The sequence below is a fragment of the Falco rusticolus genome, chromosome 2, assembly GCF_015220075.1.
Source record: "Falco rusticolus isolate bFalRus1 chromosome 2, bFalRus1.pri, whole genome shotgun sequence".
In the NCBI taxonomy this organism is placed as follows: domain Eukaryota; kingdom Metazoa; phylum Chordata; class Aves; order Falconiformes; family Falconidae; genus Falco; species Falco rusticolus.
The window spans coordinates 55895393-55923186 of NC_051188.1; the positions used below are offsets into that span (position 1 = coordinate 55895393).

Genomic DNA, 27794 nt, shown 5'->3' on the forward strand with positions numbered 1-27794 from the left:
TGTCTTGAGTAAGTTTAAATAAATAAGAACTTCAAATTTAACTGAAATTCACAATTTCTCGGTTTAGCAAATTGAGCTTTGATCTCATTTTCATGGTGATGAAGGTACAGTGTCAACACTGTGGTATTTAATGAGAAAATTGTGAATTATGATAACATTTCTTTATCTTACTAAAAGCATTATCAGAGATACTTCAGTCTAAATCCTTTAGCAGTGCTTTTATTCCCAATATCAATTTACCCACACAAGCCTTACTAGTGCTATTCTGTTACCAGAACAAGGCTATATTTAATGTTGCTTGTTTTTCTTTTTCTTTTTTGAATAGGCTGAGGTGAGAACAAAATGCTTCTATATGTTACATGTATAAATATTTACATTTTTCTGGGATAGGCTTTCTGTCACCTTGTGAAAAGGAGGGGTTAAAATGCAACCTCATGAAGTCCACACTCAGAAGGCACAGGGAGTCCAAAAGTAAGTGAGCATGGTGGTGGGCAAAGCAGAGAAGAGTCAGGTCTCCTTAGAGAGAACATGGATGTTCTGCTTCTCTTGCTGGCAAAGAACGTGGTGATTTTCCAGGACAAAAATGCTCTTCTCCACTTTGGTAAGAGTGAGCGGGTGCACACCTCTTGTCATGATGGGAAGAAGACTGAATAGGTTTGTTTGACACCAAACTCTGCATTTTCTTCTGCCAGAGGATCGAGGGACCAGGCTTCCAGTACTGTGGTGCATGGCTATACAAGGGGAATTTCAGCAGGTAACCCATAGCTGTCATCCTACAAAATTTCACTGAAGATGTAAGTGCATTTCTTTTGATGTCTTGGCAAGACCCAATAATTCGCTACTCTCAGACTTTACCAGTGTAATACCTTAACAGTGCTGTGGGATGCTGGGAATGTGTATGTGTGTACGGTATGTTCATGTGTTTGATGTTGGGTGGTATGTGCTGTTGTTCTTGTGGTAGCAACTTGTGGAACATCTCACAACATTTAGTTTTAACTCTTTTTGTTTAAACCGTTTTCTGGTAATTTATAGTATTTCTGGCAAGTTTTAATGGGAGCTGATACTCTCTTCCAAGAGCCCAAATACTCTTACTTTCTGTATAAAGATACTCAGCTTAAAATGTGTTTGTCCAACTTTTTTTTTAAGTTTTGAAGTTTAATGGTCCCATGGGAAGGCACTACTTTTCAGCCTTCCAGAGGTAGAGTTGTCTTTAGAGTTGAGCAAGAAACTTGCTTTAGCACTGTCATATACCTGATTAATCCCTCAGTAAATAAAGGCACTCTGTAATTAAATAACCGGGATGTGCAATCAGTTCTAACATGAAATGTTTTGCATATTAATATATTATAATCCAGGAGCTGTGCGAGGCTTGTATTTGGATATGAAGTATTTGTAACAGACATTTAAAAATACAAGGAACTCACTGCAGACAAAACTTTTTGACAAAGCTCAGCTAAGCGTGACCTGTAAGCTAAAGATTTGTATGTTTATTAAAAAAAATAATTTCAATAGGGAAAACAACACAGTTTCCAACTGGGGACTGTTGCAAATATGTGAAAGGGCTTGAAAAATCAACTTCTGAATCTTTATTAAAGTAGCTGCTAGGGAATTGCTGTTGCTGCCTGGGAGAGATCAGGTTTTCTGCCAAGTCAATTCAGCATTTAGAATTTTGTGCTTTGAAGACCACGAGCACCAACAGCACCGCGGATGGTTTAATCTACAATTAATTAGTTAGTCTGTGTAGTAGCCAGTACCGTAGGACCTAGTTACATGAGATACTTAGAACACTTCGGTTATAAAACACGGGCTTGAAGCCTCAGGCGGTACAGGACACACACAGACACCACCCCCAAAACAAAGATAACGGGATATTAAGGAATTAAAAAGACAAACAACCCAACTCCATGCCGATTGCAGCGGCCCGCGAGCGGCCGCAACATCCCCGCTCACCTGGCGGAGCCCCCTTTTCAATCTGATTGGCTGCCTTCCGCCCCTCCCCCGACGCCTCATTGGCTGCTTCCACCTCCCCCCCCACCCGCGCACCATCGGTCTCCGTCCGGTACACCTGGAGAGGAGCGAGGAGCGGCTCCCACCAACCCCGTTTACTCGCTGCTCGCTCTCATTGGCGGTAGAGCCCGCGTGCTAGGCCCGCCCATTGGCTGCTCAGGCGGCCGGCTTTGTGTCGATTGGCTGACGGCCGGAGCCCGCCCCGCCGGGGGCCGAGCGGTGCGTTTGGGCTGGAGAGTTGTTGGCGGAGCGGACTCGGGAGCTGCTGCCGCTGCTGCTGCCGCCCGGCAGCGCGTGCCGGGGACGGTGCGAGGCGCTCCCGCCACGGCGCCTCCCGCTCGGCGGGCCGCTCCCCTTCGCCTCAGCCGCGGGGAGCGGGCCCGGGATGGCCGCCTCGGGCGGGCTGGAGCGCGGCGCGCTGGTCTGAGCTGAGCGGAGCCGAGCGGGGCCAGCCGCGGCCGCCTGCGAGGGCCATGTCATCGGGAGGGGAGCCGGGCGCGCTTCGCCTGCGGGATCCGACCGGGGCGGCTGCCCTGTCAGCGCCCGGCAGCGCCTAAGCCTGTGCCGCGCAGCCCCCGCGCATCGCCATGGACGAGCGCTTCAACAGGTGGCTGCTGCCGCCGCTGCTGGCGCTGCTCTTCTTGCTCATCGTCTACCAGTACGTGTCGCCCGCCTGCCCCGGCGCCGCCTGCCCCCGGCGCCCGCCGGCCTCCGCCGCCCGCCGCGGGGGGGGCCCGGCGGAGCGGGAGGAGGAGGAGGCGGCGGCGGCGGCGACAGTAGGCGCTGCGGAGGAGGAGGTGGCGGCGGCGGGCGCGCTGCCGCGGCTGGTGGCCAAGTTCCCGTTCGCGCGGGGGGAGCTGTGTCGGCGGGTGCAGTTCGACATGCGGGGCCGCGACGTGATCGTTTTCCTGCACATCCAGAAGACGGGCGGCACCACCTTCGGGCGGCACCTGGTGCGCAACATCCGCCTGGAGCAGCCCTGCTACTGCCGGGCCGGGCAGAAGAAGTGCGCCTGCCACCGCCCGGGCGGCGACAAGGACACCTGGCTCTTCTCCCGCTTCTCCACCGGCTGGAGCTGCGGGCTGCACGCCGACTGGACCGAGCTCACCAGCTGCGTGCCCGCCGCCATGGAGCGCCGCGGCTGCGCCGGCAACCGCACCCTCAGGTCAGTGCGGGGGGGCGGGCAGCGTTGCCGCCGACGTGAAATGTGGCCCGGCGCGGCGGGCCGGCTCCCTGTGCCTGGGTCCCGCTCTCCGGCAGTGTGGCGAGCACTGGCCGCTGCCGGTGTCGTTCAGAAGCAAACGTAAAAAAAAAAATAAAAAAAAAACCCCAAAAGTCTCACTCCGGAAAGAGGCTCTAGCTGGGCTGTTCCCCTCCCCGGTTGTGACCTGTAGTTGCATTCGCTTCGCCTCAGATTTCTGCTGATTCCACGCAGCGTGCGTGCAGTTGCCTCTTGTACAGGTTAGCGCGGGAGAAACTCCGCTCGGCTTTATGCGAGTTTCCCACCTATTTGTCCTTTTAAAACTTGCTTTTAGCGAAACGCTGAACGGCTGTGCGTAAGCGGAGCGCCTCTGCAGCATCTAATGGATCGCTGCAGCTGCTGAATGGTCTAACTAGAGTGGAGTTTGACGTATCCAGAAGCCTTTAAACTCTTTTCCCCGTGTTTCTTGCTGGCAGATAGGCTGGCTCTCTGCTTCCCGTTGCATACTGATCGCTCGCTGTACGGGCGAGCTGAAAGTCGGGAGGCCATGTGTGCCAGATTCCGGGCGGGGAACGCAGTACTAACAACAAATCATGCTGTTAATGTTCTTTTGACGACAGTGGAAAAATTCTGAATTTTGTGTGCGTGTTGCCTCTCTGCATGTTAGCTTGTGATGTTGTATTTTGTTGGGTCTTGCAAAAGGTCTTGCCTGTAATTACAATGGAAAGTGTCAGATGGGTAGTCTCTCGCAATACGAGGTAGCGCTAGGTGATTCAGGAAGTTTTGGGCTTTGTTCTGATTTGTTTACCATTAAATCAGATTTGCAGGCTAATATTAGATCCTGTCTTTATTTGTGTGATAGATTTTGAACATGTGTAGTCAGAAATTATGAGCTGGGTTCTCTCTTAAACTGCTGCACTGTAATGATTGTAATGTCAACATCTGTAAAATATTTGGGAAAAATACCTTTCTTTTTTTTGGTAGTTATGGTTTTCCAGATAACTTACGTTCTTTCACTTTACTATCCATCTTGATTTTGAGTCCGCAAACTTTAAATTTTCAGTAGGACCACTCACACATTGTGTTTGGTGTCTTGTCATTTAAAAACAAGTACAGTCCATGACATAGCCAGACTGATTTTCACAGGACCTATTCGTCAAGACAATAGAGTTGACTATTGTTGTTTAACAATTTGAAGATTATTTGATGTGAACATCAAAGGCCCTCCCATACCACAAAGCTAATAGTCACCTTTGGTGCGACACCAGTCAGGATATTTTGAATTTATTCTTGATGGTTGTGAACTTGGACTGTACTTGCAGTATACTGCTAAGGTAATTCATTCAATTTTTTGAAAAATGTTTAGCTGAAGGTAAAGTGTATGTATTTGTGAATGTCCTCAAGGACAAAATAATTTGGTGGTAACTGTACAGCTTTAAGGAATATTCAGTAAACTTGTAAGGTAAACCAGGGAGGGGAGGAGGAAGAGTAATACTTGTAGAAATGTGTGAAAATATGTAATCTGCCACCGAAGTAGTCTTTTTTTTCCTTTCTCATGAAGAATATTAATAGGTAAATAACTGAGCATTAAATGAAATGCAAAGATTACAGGACAGCTATAAAATTGGGGTGGTGGCTTCAGTACTTTTAAATGAAAACATTCTAAATTTAAAACTGAGTTGAATTACAAAGCAGATCATAGTGCTTATTTGTTGGATAATTAGTAATTATTTTGACTGGAGAAAGACGTGCACTGACATTTCACCAATATAGCTGAACCATGTTTTTTTGGTTTGTTTTTTTTTTTTTTTTTGGTTTAGTTAGTGAATGATCTGCTTACTGTGACATAGCAGTTCTGTGTCAGAGAACTGAGGAAAGTGCTGTGAGTAACTATTTGTTGCATTGTTCTAATACTCATTCTTTCTTGTATCATATCCTGTGCTGGGCAGACACCTTTTCGTTTATCCCTTTGCTTTCTCTGTATAATCATGTAGCTTGACTTCAGTTTTTCAGAGGTCTAAAATGAATTGGGTAAGCTCAGAGTATGGATTATCTCTGCTGTGAATGTCTTTGCTTGTGGTAAAGTTGGAATCAAGCCTAAAATACTTTGCTGGAGGACTGTACTATTACAGACATGCGTCTAAGTATTTTTTTTTTTTCTTTAATGTCTGAATGGAGAATTGAGAATGATGAGACTATACCAAAAAAAGGCAAGAAACTAGCATATGAGTCTAACGTAAAGCATACTGATTATTTTTTGGTCATCCTTTAAAGCTTCTGAGTGTATTTGAGGCGTTAGACTTCCTTGGGTAGCTCAACTTTTCTCATCTACCTTCCAGCCATGGAGTCAGAAAATCAGGCTAAATTGGTTAAATATCTGACAGTGAATTTTCTTTGTCTCTAGAAGGAGGCAGCAGGACAAAAAATTACAAATTTGGTACCAAGGTGTTTGGTCTCTTGTGCCATGTATTTGATGCAGTGAGGATTATGTTAAGTGTATTTTGGATTTTTTTTTTTTGTTTCTTCTCATAGCAGGCTGTTAATATAATCTTGTCTTTCAGATCTATATATGTAGTCTGTCTTTTACTACATAGAGGGAATAAGGAATTTATAGTGTAAATCTCCATGTCCTGAGAAGTTGCTTCTTAGAGGGCTGGTAATAATGTAAGTAAAAATTAAAGAAGTGCCTCTTGGAAGTATTTTCTTTGCTGTTTTGTTATGAATAAATTAGATTAAATCCTACCTTTTAATACAGGTCTTTAGAAGAGTTCATGAAGAAACTATAATTAGACTTCATGGGGGAAGGGGCTAGGTGGTAGGGAAAGGAGAGTGTGGATGATGATGCTGAGGGTCTTAAAAGGCGTGTGAAGCGCTACCTCACCTCACCTTACCTTGGGTTCTTTGTCTTTTATGGGCAGTGCGTTTTAAAGATGTTTTACTTCAGAAATCTTGTCAGGATTTTAAAGACTCTTTATCTCAGCTTTTCCTGTTTCTGATGTTGGCATTTTGAAGTCTCGGGTCCCAAGAAGGAACACAGGGTAGAAATTGCTGTTGTGCCTCAGCAATTTGAACTTTTTAAGGCCATTTGCCAGCTCTGTCACTTTAATGTCACTGGACCTTTACCTCTCTGTGACTTAATGGTATGAAGTGTCCTGTGCCCTTGTCCCAGCTTAGGTACTTCAGTATGAAAAGTTGTTTGTTGTCAATGTAATGGATTCTATTGTGAAGTTGTAGAGCTATCTTTTTTGCCAAGGATCAAAGTTATTCTTTTGAATGACGTTACTTTACCAAAAAAACCCAAACGAACAAACCAACCAACCCAAAACATTTTTAGACTTTTTTTTCTTCAAACATTTTTTATGTTTTACTTTTCAGGATGTGAGATACTCTGCTGAAACACCTGCTGAAGTGTTGACAGAGCTAGGCTATTAGTTTTTCATACTAATGTATAGCTTTCACTTTTACAGAAGTTGCTGTCTGGATAATGAGGATATTGAGAAGGCTATGCAGCTGATGCAGTGTTAAATTAGATTCTTATTAGCATAGTTTTCAGTTCAACATTGCAAATAGTATTATTAAAGCAATGTGACTTCTCCCATGAAGATGCGGTTAGGCTCACATGGAAGTTCTTGCATCAGTAGCATAGGCCACCATACATTTAATAGGAGAGTTACTGCTCTGCATTGTGTCCACGACATGAAATATTTGCTCTGCCTTATGAAGATGGCTGTTACAGCAGGAAGTAACTGAGACTGGTGTGGAATCTTTTTTTTTTTTTTTTTTTTTTTTTTTTTAAAGGAGCAGTCTTGTATATTTGCTTTGCTGTCTCTGGAAGTCATTGAAATTGATGATGCTTATGTTGAGCTCCACCTCTGGAACCTGGCTTTTCTTCAGAGCTGCCAAGAAGCTGAGACTGTGGAGGTTTAGCCAACATTGCTTGAGGAAAGAAAGGGGAAGAGAAATGTTAGGTGTCTAACCTGGAATGCCAGGGAAGGCTTGGTCTCAAGTCTGAGTGAGAGAGGCTACCCTGCCTCTGTAGACAGCGGTGAGAAATGGAATAATACAGGCAGTCCTTTGGAGGACCTAACACATGGCTGAGACCTGCCACATTGGAGGGGCAGTTCTTCCTTTCACTGATCACAAGGGAAGACTGCAATGGCTAATTGGGACTTAATGTCTAAAACTAGATGAGAAGAATTGCACATCTAATGTTGCAGAGACATTGTCTAAACTGATTGCCTCTTAGTTGCCAGGTAAAACTTTGTGAGGTGGGGCTTGCTTTGCCTCTCTGCGTATGAGGGATTGAGAGGGACCTTAAAAGTCCTAATCAAGACATGTTTTCTCCCTTACTGGTGTGTCTTCAATATCATTACTAATCAATTATTATTTTTTGTTGCAAATTTGATTGAACTAGGAAGGTAATTTTTAAACTATATACTTGAAAGGACACTGCATTGAAAGTGGTCTCTAATTTTCTTTGAAACAGTGAGAACAGTCTAATTCTGTAAACCCCATGAGCTTTATTATCAGTGTAGTCTTCAAGACTATTGATTTTCATTATTTTGTTTTCATTATACTTTACATTTCCTCATGTCTTTTTAACTTACTGCGTGCTCTGTTATTCTATAGAAGTATAAATTGGCAGTAAACCTATGAGTCATGGAATTGGGAGAGTTGAATAGAAACTATTAGGATTCCTTTTTCTTTTTATGCAGTCCTTTATTTGACCATTGAATGTCTGTAAAGCTCTAGCAACAACAGAGCGTAAGATGGGCTCTGTTCTTTGCAGCCATGGTAACTACGATGATCATAAAAATGTAAGAGCATTAACTGAAAATTATAACTATGCTGAAGGTAGTGGGGAGAAGAGAATAAAAAGTCACAAATGTTTAAACTGAAAAAAGAGCAAATTCTCTGGTATCTTCTACTGAAGTGAATGTTAGAGCCAGTAAGCTCTATGTAGGTTTTTTTAAAGATGTAAGGAGTGACAAGGATTAAATTTCTTGAGGTCCTGCTACTGTCGGTGTGGGTGTTTAACTGTCTCCAGGGCTGGATGCTTTAAAAGAACCTTCGCAATCCGCTCAAGGGTTTCATTGTCCTTACTATGGGAAAGTGGTATTGTCTACCCCCAACACTTAGTGTGAATCTTAATAACTTCAATTTTAAGCCCATTGCATCTTCTGTCTTTTGAGAAACTGAGAACAAATTGATCCCCTTTCCTCTCCACTAAGCCTGCTAGGTACTTTTGTTCTTAAGAAGTCCCCTTTAAACCTTCCCTTCCTAAAAAGTAACCAAATCCAGCTCATTCTGTATTTATTGTAGGCCATTCTTCATGTTCCTCGTCTTTGTATTTATGTCAGTTGTTTTCTTGAAATGTGATACTTTAGTGGAGGTTCAGTATTTGATCTGTAAGTGTAGTACCAAGTGGAGCAAAAAAGATTCCTTTGCTTATTCTGAAAGGTTTACTTGTGGTTGTACACTTCAGTGATGTTTGCCTATTTGCAGTTGCCTGACATTGACTGTTCAGCTTGGGATTTAGACACTATTCATTTTCTTGAAGACTGCTACTTACATTTCCCATTGTCTTTTTATACAAGTTTTGTGCTCATCCCAATTGGATTTCATTCCTCTTCTATCAATTTCTTTAATTTGTAAAATTGATTTACATTTCAATTTTGTTCTTTCTAGCTTTTAATCACTGGCATATTTAATAAATGTGGTTTGTATTCAGCATCCACATTGTTGATGTGAATGTTGAATAGAATTAAATCCTTTTGTAATAAACATTTTGTTTGATACAACTCTCAGAATTGCTTTCCAGGGAGTTCTGCCTCTGCCACATTGTATTTTTTTTTCTAGGCTGTGTTTTTTCAGTCTTACAACACTAATTGGAAATGTTGTCTGAAGTCATGCTTCTTCATTTGTTTTTTGTTTTGAAGCATTTCCTTCCTTTTGTTCCTATATGTTGTCAATTACTGTACTTCAGAGGGAAATTGGACTAATTTGATCCAGCTTGATTGAGATAGTAATGCTTCCTGCTCATCTTTGCTCCTTTGTGTTTAAAGAACTTGTCTTAGAACTCGTGGCAACAACTAGCAACTCTCCTTAACTATTTTTTGCACTGTACTTGTCTTCTGTGAGACTTCCCTTGCCCAGAGTAGCAGATAAATGATTGATCAGGACAGAACTTTTCAGCATCAGGGTTGTCACAGCTCTGGAAAACTTTTGAACCAAAGACAACTTTTGTCTTTAGACTTTTGAAGCAGCTGCAATATACCTTGGCAGGCTGCCTCCAAAAATGGCTAGAACTCATGTTTACTGTTAATTGCTAGTATTGACAAAACAGTGGTCAGCACTAATTCATTTGGGAATTGATTGTTCTTATGCACCCATCACTGTAGTTTACAGGTAACTGTGAAACTTAATAAGTTTTGAGACAGGGAGGTGCGTGTTATGAAAACGGTTACCTGAGCAGCAGTTCTTCTAACTTTCTGGAAGAGAACTTAGTGATTTATCCAGGCAAATTTGCTTGCTCCTTTCATGCAGACCTTGCTGCTTCCTTTTTAATCTAGTTTAATGTATCATGTAGGGGTGGTTTTTTGGCAGCTTCTGGTATTTCAGTCTGGAAAATAGGCTGTCTAATAAGATTTTCTTTAAAACGAAGGAGCTGTTTTCTTTTGTGTACAGGAGCCAGGCAGAGAAACCATGGGGGGGAAAAAAAAGAGTGTGGCAGCGTCAGTAGCATCCCCTTAGGGCTGTACAGTGTTATAAGACATAGCAACTGTTGTAACTCTCTTGTGTTATTAAGATGCTTTTTAATTTCTGTGAACTAGCTGCCTAATTTAGAGTAATTTCCAATCCTCTTGAATAGGATGTCACTTAAATTCTTACATAGCTTTGGGGTATGTGTCAGTTTGAGGTGGAATGGGAAAAGTTACTGTGTAATGCCTTTACATTGATAGAGCTTAAATCTGTAGACCCAGCCAGTGGCAAAAATAGGGATAAAATTGTGAGCTTACTCTTGATAATTTCGAGAACTCATTGCAGAGGAATAAAAAATTCTCTGCCAGCTCTGCTCTAGTGATCACAGAGAAGCTCGATGGAAAGTGTAGAGAGCTGGTGGAACTGAATGATTTCTCCCTTCAGGTGTGTTGGTAATTTTCATGTGTTGCCTTCTAAGTCACCAAGAGTAAAGCATTTCCTCCCAGAGTTTCACACAGCCGTGGTAATGAATTGAGATAACTTAAAGACTGCTGCTTTCTGTGCAGAATGAGACCCGATGAAAGCAAGGGAACCTGTATTCTTTAACATATTTAGTATTGGATTCAACTTGCTGCCTGTTCTCTGGAAATACTGAACTTCTAGTGCTAAACTACATTGGATGTCTTAATGTTCCTGGTTGCCTCAGAATGTAACTTGAAGTCCCTTCAAAGTTCTGTTATTGCTGAACAAGGTTTTCAAACACTGTGTAGGAGGCTGATTGTATGAATTAAGGGTCTAATTTGGACTGCTGTTATGATAAAATGATTCAGCCTTGAAACAGCTACTAATTTAGGGGGAAAAAATTAACAACAGAACTATTTCGGGATTTTGTTCGAGATGGCATGGATCATCTTTCAGAATAAATTATAGACTGGCAAAATCAATAACTCTTTAAGTACTTGTGGTCTGTTACATGATCAGTGCTCAAGATTTCGGTATATATTGACTAAAAAATTATAAAATGGGTTCTTGTAAAGATAGGGCTGTTTATCTTCAAGCTCTGAGGACTTTGTTTCTGCTCTGAAGCTTACTGTTAGGTGGCCTTGTGTATACTTATACAAAGATCTGGAGCTTGGCCTGCAGCTTAAAGTCATGTTAGGAATCGGGGTGGGGGGAGCTGTTGGCTTTTAATTAATGGCTTAAATTTGATGCCTTAACCCCCCCCCCCCCCCTTTTTTTTTTTTAAATACTAATCTGTTAGAAAATGGTTGATGTAAAGTGGATTTTGGTCATATTAGAAATGTTGCACTAATAGTTATATGTCAATTGTGAAAGTGTATTAATACAGGTTGAAGCATGGCTGAGTGCCTACAAACTGATAGAGATGCCAAATGCACTGACTTAGTAGTGAGGAAACTTGGAATGCCTTATAAAGACGAATATTGGAATGGGGAGAGAAATGACCAGATGTAACTCCAGTTTCCAAACTCAAAATAATGAAGGATTGATGAAACAAACCATGATATTCATAACTGACTTGACAGTATACTACTTAGTTCTGTGGAGTAACTTGGAAGTTGATGAGAAGGCTGGCTGCATGGTTCCTGGTGCTGTTTGGTATTGGAAGCAAATGTCCTTAAGGATATTAGAGTATGTGGAGTATGTGGACCTATCTGAGGCCAGTTACTTTCTGCAAACAAGTAAACTTGAAAGTGAGGTGAGTGAAAGGAGGCACACTTCACAAAACACCACTAAAAAAATAAGATTTTTTTTCAAATTCTCATCTAAAGTCTAATAATGTCAGTGGAAGGAGCTTGGTGACTTACAGATTTCTGTTTATAAGACTTTGGCACGCTATGCTTCTAAATGTATGTTACATGAAATTTTAGAGGTAGTAATGTAGGGAAAAACTTGATTTTTTTCTTTAACCAAGCAGCCTATTTCTAACTTGTTTCTTGAGCTCTTTTTTGTCAAAGTAGCAGATACGTTTGTATCTTAGTGTTTGTGTATCTTCACACTTGAAAGTAGCTACTTGCAATTTTTTACTTCATTGCCATGTGTCTTTGCACACAGCCTATGACTGAGAATATGTGGGGTAGGTGGAATAGCAACTGATAGTGTTTGCTTGAGGAACTCCTCAGATTAAGAGGGGAAAGAACAGAAGCAGTGTAGGAATAAGCTGTGAGCCTAAAGTGACAGTGAAGTCTGAAAGACAGCAGAAGAGAGCAGGGAGCAGAAATAAATCTACGATCTTGTGAGGTGAAGGAAGGATCAAAATTTTGCAACTGGAAAGTTCATTTTTTTCCAAATAAAACTTGGTTTAGGGTTTAAGACTCTCCATGTGTTCTTTTATACTTGGTGGAAGAGAATGATGCGGACATAATGAGAAACTTCAAGTACCAGTTAGTTTGAGCCCTGTCCTAAATAGGTTTTGGTTGTGGGGTTTTTTTTCTCCATAGGTTTCTCAAGTCACATAAGCATTGTAATAAGAGACCCAAATGTTAAATTAAGCATATTCAACTTCTACACTGTAAATCCCCAGTAGCACAGTTGTCATGTAATATTTTGATCCTTTTACCTAGACCTTGATTTTTAGTGATGGGAGTAGGACCATTATTTTCCAAGAGGCTTCAAATGTGAGTAATGAATAACTTCTATAACTGCAAAACTTTTTATTTATGGACAATGGGGAGAAAAATTGCAATGGAGAAGATGCTGCAACATGCTGATGTATATATTTTGACTACTCCCTGTTCCTCAGTTTAAGAATTCCTTGAACAGGATCAGAAGCTATAATTATTAAATAAAGGAAGGAGAGCTGCAATGATTTTTTTGCTGTGAGTGTTACTTTAGTTTGTTGAAAGACTCAACTTAGTACCAGCAATAACTTTTTTAATGTGTTATATGTCCATGACATCTAAAGTCAAGCTGGCCTCAAGCATGTGCTGTAAATATGTTCCTTTGTGCATTTCTTTTAAGAGTGGGATGGCAGCTTCTCTGGTGGCTGCAGGGGTCCAGTTTTTCTTAGTAAGGGGAAGCTTAGTAGATAAAATAGAACTTGAATAGCAATTCAGTAAATAAGGTGGTCATGTATTTGTTGTTGTTAAAACTTGGACTCCTGGTGTTCTGTAGTGTTTATAGTTTCAGGGTATGTTGAGTCAAGCATTTCTATGCAAATTATTTTTATCCAGAAAGTTAATGCTTTTGTAGTTTTCTGTATTCACATTGCAGTGTTTTTCAGAGCTTTTTAACTTCCATCTACAGTTACAACTTTATTAAACCATTAACAGTTAAATTACAGTGTAAAACTTTAATTGTCATGCGTTAACATGAAATAACTTCCTAGAGTTTACAATGAAAGAACATAACTGTTGTGCCTTTTTTTTTCCTGCTCCAAAGTTGAGTTATTGGATTGAACTTTCAATATAGGTAAGATTCTTTTGTGCAAGGTTCAAAACTTCTATATAAAATCATGTAGGCAAATACAGAATCCACAAAAGAGGAACAAATATGCACACAAAGAACACTGGTGTTTATACCTTCATATTTCCTTTAAGTGGACTATAAATGCTTAAAAATGCTAAGTAGGAAAAAATCAGAATATCCTCAAAACTTTTTAATCATTCTACTTATTAAGCTACTGGGGAGAAACCTCAAGTAGTTTATGTGTATATGTGTGTGTGTGTATGTATTTTTTACTAAACTTTTTTTTTAGTGACTTAAGGGTTTAAAGTCCCCATTTAAAAACTTGTGTCACAAACTTCAGCTCAGCTGTATTAAAGTGGTCATGCCTTTCTTGTCAAGCTTTTTAAAACCTGAAAGCGCCTGTTGAGATGGTTTTCTCCACATAGAGAATTTAGCTGCCTATATGAAAGGAATAACTGAAAATAGCTTTTCCTAAAAAGCCCAGGTCCTCTGTAACACGTGACCTTCTTCAGCGAAGTCTTTGTTTTGATCTCCAGTCTGCTGTAGCTATTGTCCAAAGCTGGTGGGTCAACAAGCATGTAAATATATGTTGGGTTTTGCAGCACTGCTTTTGACTTCTGCAGATTATTTTGTATTAGTGTGTATCTCTTTTCATTTTGATTAAATTGGCAGATATCTGATAATGGGATAAAGAATCCCGTTGTGATATGGGTCAGTAGCAGGTATCCAAATGGCTGCTGGGTATTACTGTAGAGTAATAGTAAAATTGATGGAGTGCATCTGACTAACAGGTTGACTAGGAAGCTTAAGTGCGGCCACACAGAACTGCAGCTTTGATTAGGAGAGCAGTGGGAATGGTAGATGTTTATCATTCTTGTTTCACGCTCTGCTGCTTGTATTTCACTCTGTTATCAGGTAGTTCCAAAGAAAATAATAAAAATAAGCCCAAAGAAAATACTAAAAAACCCAAATGAAACAAAAAAATCAAGTTAATTAGGAAGTATTCATGACAAGAAGGTAATTGTAGTTGCATTGATATTTTAAACAAAATTACAGGTTGTGTATCATTTCATGAGCTAAATTTGGTACTACATGACTAGAGGATTTTCATTTTGTGCTGTATGTTTAGATAACAGGAGAGCTTGAAAGCACATTTGGAAAAAGGAAAGTTTCTCTTTCACATTTGTTTTCAGTTTTCTCTGTAAAAATGCTTCCTATTTTTTGCATTATCCAGGTTACATCCTACACTTCCATTTTACTTTCTTGTCAGCCTGATGTTGTCCATTCTCCCATACCACTATTCTTCCTATCTTGCCGGCTCTTTTTCCCTTTGTTTTATATATTTTTCTTGTGTGACTCACATCCCCTTTGTGTTGTACCTGCTTGCTTGGCATACAGAATGAGCTTGTTGGAGTAGTGTTCATCTGTGCTGTTTGGCAAGCTGCAGGCTGGAATTTTTTGGCTCTGAGCTTGTCTGCTTTGCTGAGGTTCAAAGGGGGGTTTGGACTTTTAACTGTTTGGTCTTGCAGGGGCTAACAGAACTGACTAATCTGTCCTAAATTCTTTGTGTTATTGTTCCCTCTGTTCCTAGCAGTACACAAAAACTGATAAGGGAAAAATAACTGTTCTCTTCCCCCTACCTGAAAAGACAGGGAACAGAAAAGATGCATTTATGTGTAACTCCCCTGTGTTTCTATCTGCTCCCTTAAGCTGCTGCTCAGAGGGCTTTTATAATTGCTTCCCTTTGATTTGTAATAAATTTCTCCTGGTATAAAGAATTAAAACAACTGCAAGTTATCTCTATAGCTTTAGTCTTTTGCTTTTATAATGTCTTGGAAAAGAAGGTATTTAAGATTAGTGTTGACAGAGTTGGCAGAAAAATTTTATGCTTTTCCATCAGCTGTTGGTTGGTGGTACTGAAACCCAGCTCTGCAGTGTGAGCCACTAGTTTCATCCTGAGGCAGGGAGGAGGAGAGTCCTTCCCAGCAGGTGAAGGAAGGTAGATAGGTCCTGGCTTTGTCCCTCTGCCACAGGGGGAGAGAAGGAGGGTTGCTAATGCTTCTGTGACCCGGGGGAAAAAAGGGAATGGTTTGATGGTACGAGAAGGTATGAAGTAAAGAGAATTTACAAGTAGAGGGGGAGATACCCTTGGGGTACACAGAGGGAAAGATGATTTCATGATAGAAACAATAGTCAAGGAGATCCAAATAGGGTATCTGTTTGCATCAAAACACAGGAATGCACATAGCTCTACCAAGTAAAATTTCAGCAGGTGTTTTGATTCTGCAGTGGCTTGTTCAATCTCAGTACTCAAATTTTAACTTCTTTTAAAATTTAGGGAGCTAATTTTAAGCCGTTAGCTTATGCTTTCTTATCTTTTAAGAGAGATTTGTTTGCTTTCTGCTTCTTGAACTCGCATCTAGTATCTGATTTCTAATTAATTTTCTCTGCAATCATGGGTTAGAAGAAACAGCAGCTCATGAAATATGATAAATGTTTAATACCAGGACCTGGAGCCCTGTGAGCAATGTGGTGTATAAGTGCACAGAAGCTGACTTTACTGACTTTATTATGTGGTTGTTCTCCTTTCCTTCTTTCTCTTTGGAGTCCTTTCTTTCTCTTCTGTCCTCTTAGTTATATTGCTCCCTGGTCAGCCCGGTGCCTGCATGGTACTGGCAGTGGCTGCAGCAATGATTGATGTGGAGACTAAATTGCTAGACACAGTTAGTGAGTATTTCATGGAGCAGTTAGTCTGCAAAGCTGAAGACAGAGAAGCAGGGTTTCATGTAGGTTCTGACCATTGTGTGCAGGATCTGGTTCAAAGTGTTTCTGTCAAAGAGTTGTTCTGTAAAATATTTACATATAATTTTTTTTTTAATGTATTTACAGCTTCAAACCATTCTACCTCTGAAAATCCTCTGCTTTGGAGGTTTTGTTTTTTAGAGAAAGCTACTTAAAATGAAAAAGCATCTCAGAGACAATTTATAAAAGTAAAATCCTTGCAAGTAGCATGGGAACTATTTGAAGATGCCACGTGGGAGTCTTGGGAGAAAATGCACGCACCCATTGAAGATAATAAGTCCAAAAAGAGACTGGGGTGGCATAGCTAAACAGCAGGGTAAGAGGTAGTTATACAAAGCAGTTTTCACCATTTTTTAAAAGGTCAAATTTTGCCTGCAAGAGCAAAGTACAAAGGTTCATAAATTCTGGCCGGATAAGATAAAAATACAACACAACTAAGAAGGATGTTTGAGGAACAATTTGTAGAAGGTATAAAATTAATCTTTTTGAAACACACTGGGAACAAGAAGCTCGTTAAAGAATGCGTAGGGCTAATAGATGTTCTCTCCATCTATCCTCTGTTTGGAAATAAAGCTCTATCAAAAAAGAATCTTAATATTTTACCTCTTGCCTCTGTGCTCATCTCTGAGCTTTGAGGAAGTTTCTGATTTGGAACCTTTTGTTATAGAGGGTATATCAAATAATCTGTCTTCAAATTGAGGTGTTGTCGAAGCAATTGTGGAATAAGTTGTGGTTTTCTTTTAAAAGGGGGTGGTGGGCAGAGAAGAAAAAAAGGCATAAACCAGATGGTATTTAAAGGTGCCAGTTGCTAGAACTATATGGTACTTCAAGGAGCTCAGGAATTAAATGACCAAACTACTAAATGTGGATGTGACCTCCTGCTTAAAACTTGGTATTCGGAAAATTCAAAAGTAATTTTTAAAAAAGACCTCTACTACTTACTGGTAAGCTTAACATCTGCAATGGGAAAACTAGGAGAAACTATTACAGGGAATAGAATTAGTGGATAGTTGCCTAATACAACACAGTGGGAGGCCTGTGTGGTTTTTTCAACAGGAAATCATGCCTGAGTAGTCTTGTAGGATTCTGTAAAGGGTCAAAAACCATCTTCACAAGGGAAATCTGGTGGCTGTAGTCTGCTTGGGTTGCCAAGGGCATTCAACAAGGCTTTCCCTCAAAAGCTCTGTGGTAACCTAAGCTGCTATCAAATGAGATGAAAGGTCACATCATGGGTGGAAGGATATTCTTCCTCTGTTTTATTTTTAATATGTTCATTTTGTTATTTTCTAAAACGCTGACAAAATTAAAGGGATATTGTCTGGAAAGAAGACGAATACTGAGATAATGATGTTATGAATAATGATAATGAATGAATGATAATGAAGAAAAAGCTGACTGAAGACTTGCATGAAGACTTTTTTAGGTAAGTGTGTGCTAAAATGACAGTTGGCTTTCTTTGTTGGTAAATGTATAGCGATGCATACAAGCCATCCTAGTTTTACTTATTCAGTATGGGCTCTGAGATTATGTTCTACTCCTTTTCAAGAAATACAACAAGGAGGATTCAAGGAGCTGTGGGCTGGCTGGCTTCACATCTGTCCCTGGGAAGGCAATTGAGCAAATCTCCTTGGAAGCCATTTCCAGCTGTGTGAAGAATCGGAAGGGGACAGGGTAAAGCTGCTACAAAGCTGTAAGGAGCAAACCATGTCTGACTGGCACAGTTAGATTCCATGATGAGAGATCTGGCTGTACAGGCAAAGAAAGAGATGAATGTTGTTCACATTGACCTTAGCGAGGACTTTGCCGCGCTCTCCCACAGCATTTTTTTGAGGTACACTGATGAGACGTGGACTAGGTGATGGCGTGCTATAGCGAGTGGCCTGTTGTGCTGCAAGCAGGGGTGAGGGGTGGTACAAAATCCAGCTGGTGGCTGATAACTAGTGTCAGTCAAGAACTGGCAGTGATGCCAGTGCTGTTTAAAGGTCTGTGCATTAATGACCTGGATGGTGGGACAGAGTCTGGTCTCAATAGGTTCATGGGTGACCCCAAATTAGAGAGAAGAGTTTATTTCCAAGTGGGAACCTATAGATGATCGGAACCAGTCTCTTTTTGGATGTATACTGTGATAGGACTTGAGGAAATGAACACAATTTGGAAAACGGGAAATTTTGGCTAGGTGAGAAGGAAAGCTCTCTTCCCATGAGGTTGGTCAAACATTGGGAGAGGTTGCTCAGAGACACTGTGGCATCTCCATCCTTGGAGTTACTCAAAATATCAGGGCAAAACTTAGAGCACCCTATTCTAGTTAGACTGACTTTTGAGCAAGGGTTTGGGCTAAATGACTGCCAGAGCTCCCTCCTGACCTTTATTACTGTATTCATCTGGTGCTTAATGTTCAGAGAAAGGCAGGAGTGTTTTTTTGACTGGCTAGAATAAAGACTGCTGGGTGCTGAGGGAGCTAGAATTGCTTTATGTAAACTGTAGGTCACATGGAGCAGATAACCAAGGAGTGTCAGCTAAATGGGGAAGTATCAGGTTCAAAGTAAGAGGAGGTGAGCCTTCCCACTGTGGATGCTACAAGTTAATCTGGGCTCAAATAATAATACATGTACAAAGAAGTCTGTCAACAGTCTTTAATATGCTATTTTGGGAAGTCCCCAAGCTACAGATTCTTGAAACGTGGATGAGTACTTAGGGTAAACTACATGTTGTCCTTGTTGGTTTAAGTTTTCTATTAATCAGCACTTGCTTGTGGGAAGCAAGGATACTGCACCTTTGGTCTGGGCCAGTATGTCTGTTAGGGTTTTGCCAATTCCAGTCGCTCAGTGGAGGCGAGGCTGCTACAGCTCCGTGTCCCCAGGTCCAACTAATAGCGCAGCTGGGCATGTACTTCCAGTAGGCACCTGCACAAATACACATATATAATGTGTGCATGGCCAGTCACAGAATGCAGTGCAGACAAAACAATGCAGCACTCGTGTAAACATAAACAGTACCAATGACCTTAGCCTGTGCCCCTCTATTGTTGGTCATGATGAATGTCCATTAGTGGGAAATGTAGATAAGCAACATGGATCCTTCTGCTAGCTGGCCTTAGACACTCTGTCCAGGGTGTGGCCCCTGGATCTCCAGTCTCCCCAACTGGTGGTACCTGGGTGTATGAGTCCCTGAGGCCTGTACCCATGTGCCAGTTGTTGGTACAGACCGCCTTGCATACACCAACATAGACACACACATCCCAGTTGACTCCAAGACCTTATGGTCTCTCCAGTCCAGGCCTGGACCTCCTGGCCCCTTTGGTAGCCAACTCCTCCAGTTGCCTCAGACACACATGTACAGGCAAATGTGTCTCTCAATTGACCACCAGATCCTACAGTCCCTCTAGCAGTGTGTCTAGCTCCAGTAGCCAGCTCTTTCAGTTGTTGTACTCAGAGTAACAGCCTAGACTTAGAGCTGCTTTAATACCTGGTTCCCCAGTCACTTAGCCTATTCATTGGCCGGTTTGTCTTGATACTCAATAGTGGTTGCACACTGACATGTATCGTTGCTCACTGCAGTTGCTGGCACCACAGACACATGAGCCCTGTGACTCATGGTATTGCTTCAGTTTCTGAATGAAGGTTGATTCTTTGCTTGTCATCTGAGATGCAAGCTGTTTAGTAGTCCATGTGAAAATGCTTTTAAGTAGAGTGTTGCTTTTCAGTGGACTGTCTCTTCAAATTCAAAGGCTGCAGATGATAAAGCTGATAACCATATATATCTTTGCATAATTTTCTCTGATCTCAAACCTTTTTCTGGTCACAATCTTGGGAAAAGATTCCAAATGAAGAACTAAAATTGTATTCTTGGATCTTATGGTACACTTTTTTTCATCAGTAGCTCACTTAAACTCAAGTCTTCTAGAGCTGTAACACCGCTGTGAGAAGAGTCTCTTCAATAAGAAGTTCAGTAGCAGTATCTTTTTATTGAAAACCTGTTAGAGTGGGCTTAGCCTTTTTCTTCTGTTAGATCCAGAACAGATTAATAGCCCTCTCAATTACTGTTGATGCTTATGTGACTGCATTGCAAAGATGTAACTGCAAGTTGAGTGGAAGTTCATGCTGTAAACTAGCTTTATATACTGCTTGTGCAGCAGTGATGGCGAGCCAAGGGCCTCAATGGGGCTTTGCAGCATGATGCTTATGCTGGCTGTAAATTAAAGTTTGTTCTCTGAGCTGTGTGTTGTTTTTCCTGCCACTGTACCCTTAACTCTCCTTTATTTTGTTGTTGTTGGGTGGTTTTTTTTCATATTGCTGGTGATGTGACTTTAGTTAAGTGCCTGTATTGTACACTGGAATGAGGATGTTGGACTTGATAGTCCAAAACCTGAGTGAAATTCTTAGTCTTGGAAAACTGAGTCTTAGGATGATGAATTAGCAGTTCACAGGATGGTTCCTTTCAAAAAAACCCCACCCATTCATATGAAAGAGGTGATTTTGACTACTGGTCGATTTGTGTACTGACTTACTGCAATTTGGAAGAGGGGATGAGGTGTGGAAAAAGGTGACATTTAGTTGTGAGATGATCATCTACCTGGGTTAGAAGCAGTTGGGGAAAAAACCAAGTAAAGATAATGGCATGGGTAGAATTATGGAAAACTTTTCAGGATAGGAATTCTAAATTTGATATGAGAGTTGGAGGACTTGGAAGGCATAGAGGTGGTAGAGTGTGGTCAGTATATCTGAAGTTCACTTTATGAACACATTTGAGATAAAGTTTAGGGAATACCTGAGAAAGATACGTGACTAGTTAAACAGGTGAATGAATAATAGATTTTTAATGTATACTGAGTTGTTTGTTTCTTACTTGTTTGGGATGAAAATAAAAGACTTTCTAGGCACCGCAGATGAGGAAGCTCGCTTCTTGGCTGTGGCAGTTCTGCTATGTCAGTAGCAAGGCCCCTACCCTGTGTCAATGTGTGATTGATGCGAGGGAAGGCATCCAAATGTAGAATGTAACTAGTATAATATAATTTCATTTTCTCCTAGGGACTGGGTCCAATGTTGATGATCTACAGTGAAGGAAGTTGTGTGCTCCTTCCCTGCAAGATCTTTCAAATGCTTCTGAAGTATAGGATAACATGAGATCGCTAGCTACGTCATACGTTGATTTGTTACTCCCTAGTATCATTGCAGGTGTGCTCTAGGTGTTTTGTGTGGCTGGAGCAAGAAGTAGAACAAGCAGAGGAAGGTCTTAAAGTTGGCAAACTCCTGGCGTTGCTTGAATGCAGAATGTCTAGAGGACTCTTGTTTTAGGAGACCGTGAGGGAGGACTGGTAGAGAAAGAAGAACATGGGATGCACTGTGTTGTAAATGGAAGTGGATTGCAGTGGTGGAATTGGAGCACATGAGGCTCAGGCTGTGGCTGTTGCTGGGAGGCTAGGGCCTTTCAGGACTGAAATGAGTGCGGAGAAGGAGCAGAAGGGTATGTGTGGCTTGGCAGTGAAGTGGAACAGAGTCTGCTGGAGGTGTTTGGAGGAGTTTTTGAAAACTGGCTACAATTTATATATTTAACGGGCATTTCAATTGAAATTGAACTGCCATCCATTGAACACAGAGATAGGTAGATGCCTATTGCTCTTACCAGCTTTTAAAACTCACAGAAGGTGAGCCTGATGTTTTTTTCCTATCTTCAAAAATAACTGATATCCTTGAATTCTTAGCAGTTGTCTATCCAAACTTATATGTTAAGAGTCCTTTTAGGGCAGGACTTATCTGAGAATCATTGATAGAGAAATAGTTTATAAATAACAGTTGTGAAATCCTTGTAACTTTTCAGAGTAAAGGCAAACTCTTGAGGGAAGGAGACAAGAAGTTTCTGCATGCCCTAGTTCTTTCATGCCTTATAGGTACTTGGTTTGTCATATTACTTTCAAGTTTCTTGGCCATGGTTGCCCGTATTAGCACTCAAATTCAGACTTACGCAGACACTTGCACCGCAGTAGATGGATTCTAAATCCATTGAATCAAAATAATCATCCCTACACTTTGCGTGAAATTTCTGTGAGCTACATGTATATGCGCCTTTTAATCCTCTACATAATGAAAAGGAATTTTTGGCTTGATGAGATGTCGGTATGAAAAGTACTTGTACATAAAAAATGTGCTTAGATACATCTGCTATGGTAAATCCCATTCAGCTGAAGCTCTGAATCTGCAAATTCTGACAGCTTCTTATTCTGTGGTACAGCTGTTTGCATAGGTACATATGGTAGCGATGCTTAGAAATACTACCTGTGACTTCTTAAATATGCATAAAGCACAGAAATCCTTTACCTTCATTTGGCACTTTTAAAATAAACTACACTGGCTCTTGGAGCTGTAATTTAAATCTTCAACTACAAGGCTTTTTAAAAAATGACACTCACACACCCTCCCCGCCGCGCCCCCCCCCCCCCCCCCCCCCCCCCCAGCAGTGCAATCTCTTAGGACCCTGAATCAGACAGCATGTGTAGGTGGAATTACTTCCTCTGTGCATCCCCATCTCCATTTTTATATCAAGCGTACCAAAAGAGACTAAACACTTTTATTAGAACACAACAAATCTGGCTCAGGAAAATCTCGGGGAGAGTTAGTTGTAAGGCTGGAAAATAAGCTACTGCTTGCTTCACATGTTATTCAAGAGCGTTGGCTTTTCCTTCAGTCCTTGTTCCAAACCCCTTTCATTCTTCCCTCTCCCAGCGGTTGTTCAGCTTGAGACAATCTGCATTTTCCATCTTGAGATTTTTTTCCTCAGAGCCCTGAGAAAAATCTCCTTCTTCAGTCACCTTTTGAGGCTTGACTGTGGTTCTGCTTTCTGAAGCTGTCAAGAGCACCATCTCCTTTCTTCCAACACTGTCAGTCTTGGCTGCCCTGTAGTTTCCCTAGTTGCCATCTGTCCCTCTCTGTCACTTCTGTGCTTCTTTTCTGTATTTTTAATGGCTAAGAGGGCTCAGGGTTCAGGGAAGAACTCTCCTTTCTTCCCTAATCTCCTTTCTTTTCCACCAGATCATTCCCTAAAACTTCTGTTTTAGTCTTTCTTTGTCACATGACATTTTATGAATTGCAAGAATTTTATGGTGTTCTGCAAAGTGTAACCTCATGAAGTAAAGAAGATAACAAATTCTGTAAAGCATGAACATGAGTTTGTATCTTCTTAGTGTAACATTAAATGTGGGTTTACCAGGCTCCTGTTCTCTTGTGTGCTTGCCCATAGACACTTGTATTCAACCATTTACACTGGTTACACACAGGAAAATAGTGTTTGTTTACTCTGGATATTTCCCCAGTGGCTTCACATTTTTTACAGCTACTAAGTAACTTTTTTTTTTCCTTTCTTTTTTCTTTGTCACTTTGATCAAAGCAGTCAGGTCTTCTTTTATTCAGATTATGACAGCTCATAGTCCTTTGCACCTCTTATGTTCTTATATATGTGTGTATGTATTTTGGAGAGACGAGGCAAGTGTATTGTGGAGAAGAAGTTGTTACCAAAAAAGTCTTTAATATTTTGGAAGTGTATAGGAGGAAATTCTAAGCTCATGATGTCTCATTGATTTTATTTTTTTTTTTTCTGTTGAAAGTAGGCAGAGATTGATTTTTGGCCCTGTTAAAATAAAAGCAGATTATTATTTTCTTACATAAAATGGCTAGCTACTCACAGTGTAAAGAAGGGAGTGGGGAGAAAGGGCCAGGGTATTTCTCTACTCGTGCATTCCAGACACAGCTGCTCTTGGTGTCCTTTGGTACTGTGTGTCTCTTGAGCTGAATCGCCTGCAGGGGGAACAGCCAAGGAGAGGAGCAGCTCCAGGGCTGGAGTGATAGTACAAGGTTTCTTTGTGCTTCCTAGGAACTTAGGTGAGAAATCCCTTGCTTTATTTCCTTTTCTCCACTGCAACCTGTGTACTGCCATCATTAAAGATTGTTTTGGATATAAATAGCAATGGTGTAATGACACTATAAAACCTTTTCATTTGATGTTAATGGAAGCAGACTTTGTACCTGCAGTTGATGGTATGAATGCCTTAATACTTCCACTGATGGCAGCAATTTATATTCTCCTAAGTTTCTTGAGAAATTGATCAAATCTAAAATTAACTTAGTGCATGTAGACTTAATTACATCATATTTTACATACGCAAAAATTACATGCACGGTTTGTTGTGGGACTTGAGACCTCATTTTGTTTAAACTTGAGAATGTTTATATTCTCACAGATTAGTTTTGCTCTAGGTTATTTGATCTTCAGTTTTGAAGAAGACACACCTAGGCATCTCTTGGTGGAAGGATGACTGCCAATTAGTGTAGTTACTTGCTTTGCACATCTGGGAAGGATTTGGAAAGATTAAATTCAGTTTCATTAATGGACTCCAGCTTTTTGACTTTCGGAAAGGAAGAAACAATATTACCTATGGTGAAAAGATAAATCAATTGACAGTTGTTGCATACATAGTGAAATAGCTCTCCTGTATCTCTCTCACTGCCTCGTAGCAGCTGTCCAATAATGGCAGAGCCCCCGTTTCCTTTTCCTCCGGCCCTTAATCAGAGAAGAGTCCAGGAAAAGATTATGGTTGTGGGTGAGTATGTCACAAAATCACACATCCTTCTCAAGAGCAACAGCAACAGGAATCCCTACTGACAGGGGGACAATATATCTAGGTGTTTACTGGCTCACTACTGATCTATTTTAAGGGGGCAGAACTTCTCAAAAGAATGGTGTTTCAATGCTGACAAGTCAAGAAAAAACATGAATTCTGATTTATGTGGAATTAAGGGCCATTCATGTTTATAGACATGGCTAAATCAAACTCTGAAGTTCATCTGTTCTAATTCAGGAAGTGCTAAATATGTCTGTTATTGCCTAGCCTGTAGGCAAACTGCTCCCTCCAGCACACACAAACTGCCTTATTTACAATTGTGTAAGCATCCCTGCTGCATGGCTTTGCAATTCAGGCACATACGTTGTGCAGTTCTATCAAATAACATATCCTAGATTTGCATCTTTTGGCTGCTGGGTGAAAGGGAAGGAGAAATGGTTTCCTCAGAAGATGAGTGTGTGGGGGTTTTTTTGTTGGTTCTCTGTTTGTTTGTTTTGTTTTTGTTGGGTTTTTGTTGGTGGTGTTTGGGTTTTTTTGATACATACATATAGCAGAGAATACAAATTTCCACAGTTGATAAGATTTAAAGTCACCATCATCTCCTTGTCTTAGAAGGTGGAATTAATGCTTGTCTCTATCTTCTCATTTTTCTGTGTTACTATTGAGAAATGGCAAGAAAAAATAGGGAGGTTAGGTCACTGAGCAAGCTTAACTACTTTGTTGCTTGCTTCCACTTACCTCAGTGTTTCAGACTACTTGATTGCTTCATCTGGAAAAAAATCACATTAACTAAACTCACAATGTATCCTATGAAGATTCTGAGGCCACCCTGAGATCTCCGCCGGTGATACCAGTTGAAGGAAACTCTTCTCAAATAATGAAATGTAAAGGTTTGCTCTTGATTGCCTTGATACAATATGAGGTATACTCACCTTCTAATAGAAGTCTTCATACAGTGTTCCAAAAGTAATTTGCCAGTTAATCAAAATAAATTGCTTCTTACTTTCAAGACAATTGTTTATCCCTTCTTAAAAACTTTAGCGAACTACTTCAGGGATATCACAGAACCATGGGCTTCAGATTATTTGGTAGGTCTTCCACAACTTTACTCTTTCAAGTAGGACCTAAAATGACTGAGAAGCAGCTTCTTTAAACCTACACTTTATAGACCAGCTGATTTGATATTGACTGTTTTCTGGAGGGCCTTGACACTATAGATGTACACAAATCTGTGTTTTAAGCTAACTGTTTTGGCAAGGGACTAGATGGGAACTGGCAATGTTGACCTGCTGCCAGCACTTCAGTAAATGGGTAGTTTGAAGTAACATTTTTTTCAAAGTTTTTTTTAAACATTTTTCAAAGTGACTAGAAATTGTGGGTGCCTAACTTCAAAGAAGGACTCCACTTTCAGAGCTGAAGTCAGGAATCGGTGATATAAACACTGTTGTTAAGAGGATTTTTAAATACCTTTTAAGATATTCCACCTAGTCCACTAGTTGATGGTTCTAGTTCCCTTAGGGTACAGTAGGCACTTGCAGCTGGCTGGCAGATGAGAGAGAGATACAGGTTTTTCTAAGAGAGCAAAACCTGGAGACTAGAGTGGAGTGGGGCTTAGCTTAGGAAGCCTGAAATAGAACTAATTGTCCGTGTTAAAACTACTGATTCTTACTTGGTCCTGAATGTCTTCTAGGAATCACTGGATTGAGTAAAAGTGTCTTTGCATGCCCAGTTAATGCACAGTCCAAGTCCACTTTTGAAGTGGTTTTGAATATTGCAGTAGTATATATGTAGGCAAAGAAATTTACTTCTTTTCCTTCCCTAAAAGTTTGACTTAATGGGTTTTCTAGGACTATTAATTTCTGTTTCTACAAGGTGTATATTATTGATGCCTCATGATTTCAGGGTCATATTACACATCCAAGATGCTATTATGATTTAAATACAGACAGAAAATTGTAATACCTCTGAGAATAGAATTCAGAATACTGTTTTTAGTAGAATCTGTAGTTAATTTTATTTTTTGGTATGTTAATAACTTAAATATGTTTTATGTATTTTGAGAAAGTAGAAATATGGGCAGAAGGAAAGAAACTGCCTAAGAGGCAATGCTGTTTCAACATTTTTGAAATCCGTTTTTGTGTTTACACCCTAAATGTCTTACCAGTGGAGGCTGCATCTGTCTCTGTGGAGAAATGCAGGCACATTTAGTTTAGTTTTGTACACATCTGTAAGTACATAAATGTTCCTCAGGCAAAATGCTTGTTTTCCTTTAATGCTTGATCGTTATGATAGTGTGAATGTTTGCACATATAAATTACTTGAAGTCTAACGCATTCAAACAAGAGCAGTATTAAAATGCTTTTTTTTTTTTAATAGGTTACATCTGAGGATTTTTAAAACTGAAGGATAAAATGTCGATAAAAATAGAGTGGAATAATATAATGTTCAGTATTTTGATGTCTCCCACCTGCTTTCATAGTAAAATAATGAATAATATGAGATGATTAAAGAAGTTTCTAAATTCATTGTTAATATATTTTGATGGTTGAGAGGCAGCAGTGTTAATTATAAGCACTGGCTATATTAAATTGACATAAAACATTTAAGAAATCCCATAACTAAGGTGATGGCTGTGTTTTTAATTTGCTCCTTTGCCCCCTTGTGCTTGGGCAGCAGGATACAACCTCCAGGTGCATAATCACTTGTGCATTTCTTTCCCCCCAAATTCCTGCCTCATTTAATGGAGAAGACAGATGATTCTCAATTCCTAAGACATCAACCAGTATTCTACCTTAGCCCGGTTGTTCGTGAGCCTCAGGCTCTGTTCACTGTAGGCTATTAGTTTCTGTGCGGACTTTTCTGTGGTGCTCATTGCTGTGGTGTTTGAGTACCTCACCAAAAAAACCAACACCCTTTTGAGGACAAGAGATGATCTGGAAAGCACAAAAATACAGAATCACAGAAGTATGGAATAGTGTGTGTTGGAAAGGACCTTCAAAGATCATCTAGTTCCAACCCTTCTGCCAGGGGCAGGGACGTTTTTGA

The 27794-nt window shown here is 40.6% G+C and overlaps 1 protein-coding gene across 1 annotated transcript in view; it reads left to right on the forward strand.

Annotated features, from left to right (window-relative positions):
- The first annotated feature begins 2154 nt into the window (after positions 1-2154).
- HS6ST3 (heparan sulfate 6-O-sulfotransferase 3) overlaps positions 2155-27794 on the forward strand; it is a 306601-nt gene continuing 280961 nt past the window's right edge. The window contains exon 1 of the mRNA XM_037377552.1: positions 2155-3172. Within this exon, the coding sequence (XP_037233449.1) occupies positions 2595-3172 (578 nt within the window). The 5' untranslated portion in view covers positions 2155-2594. The remainder of the gene's footprint in view (positions 3173-27794) is intronic.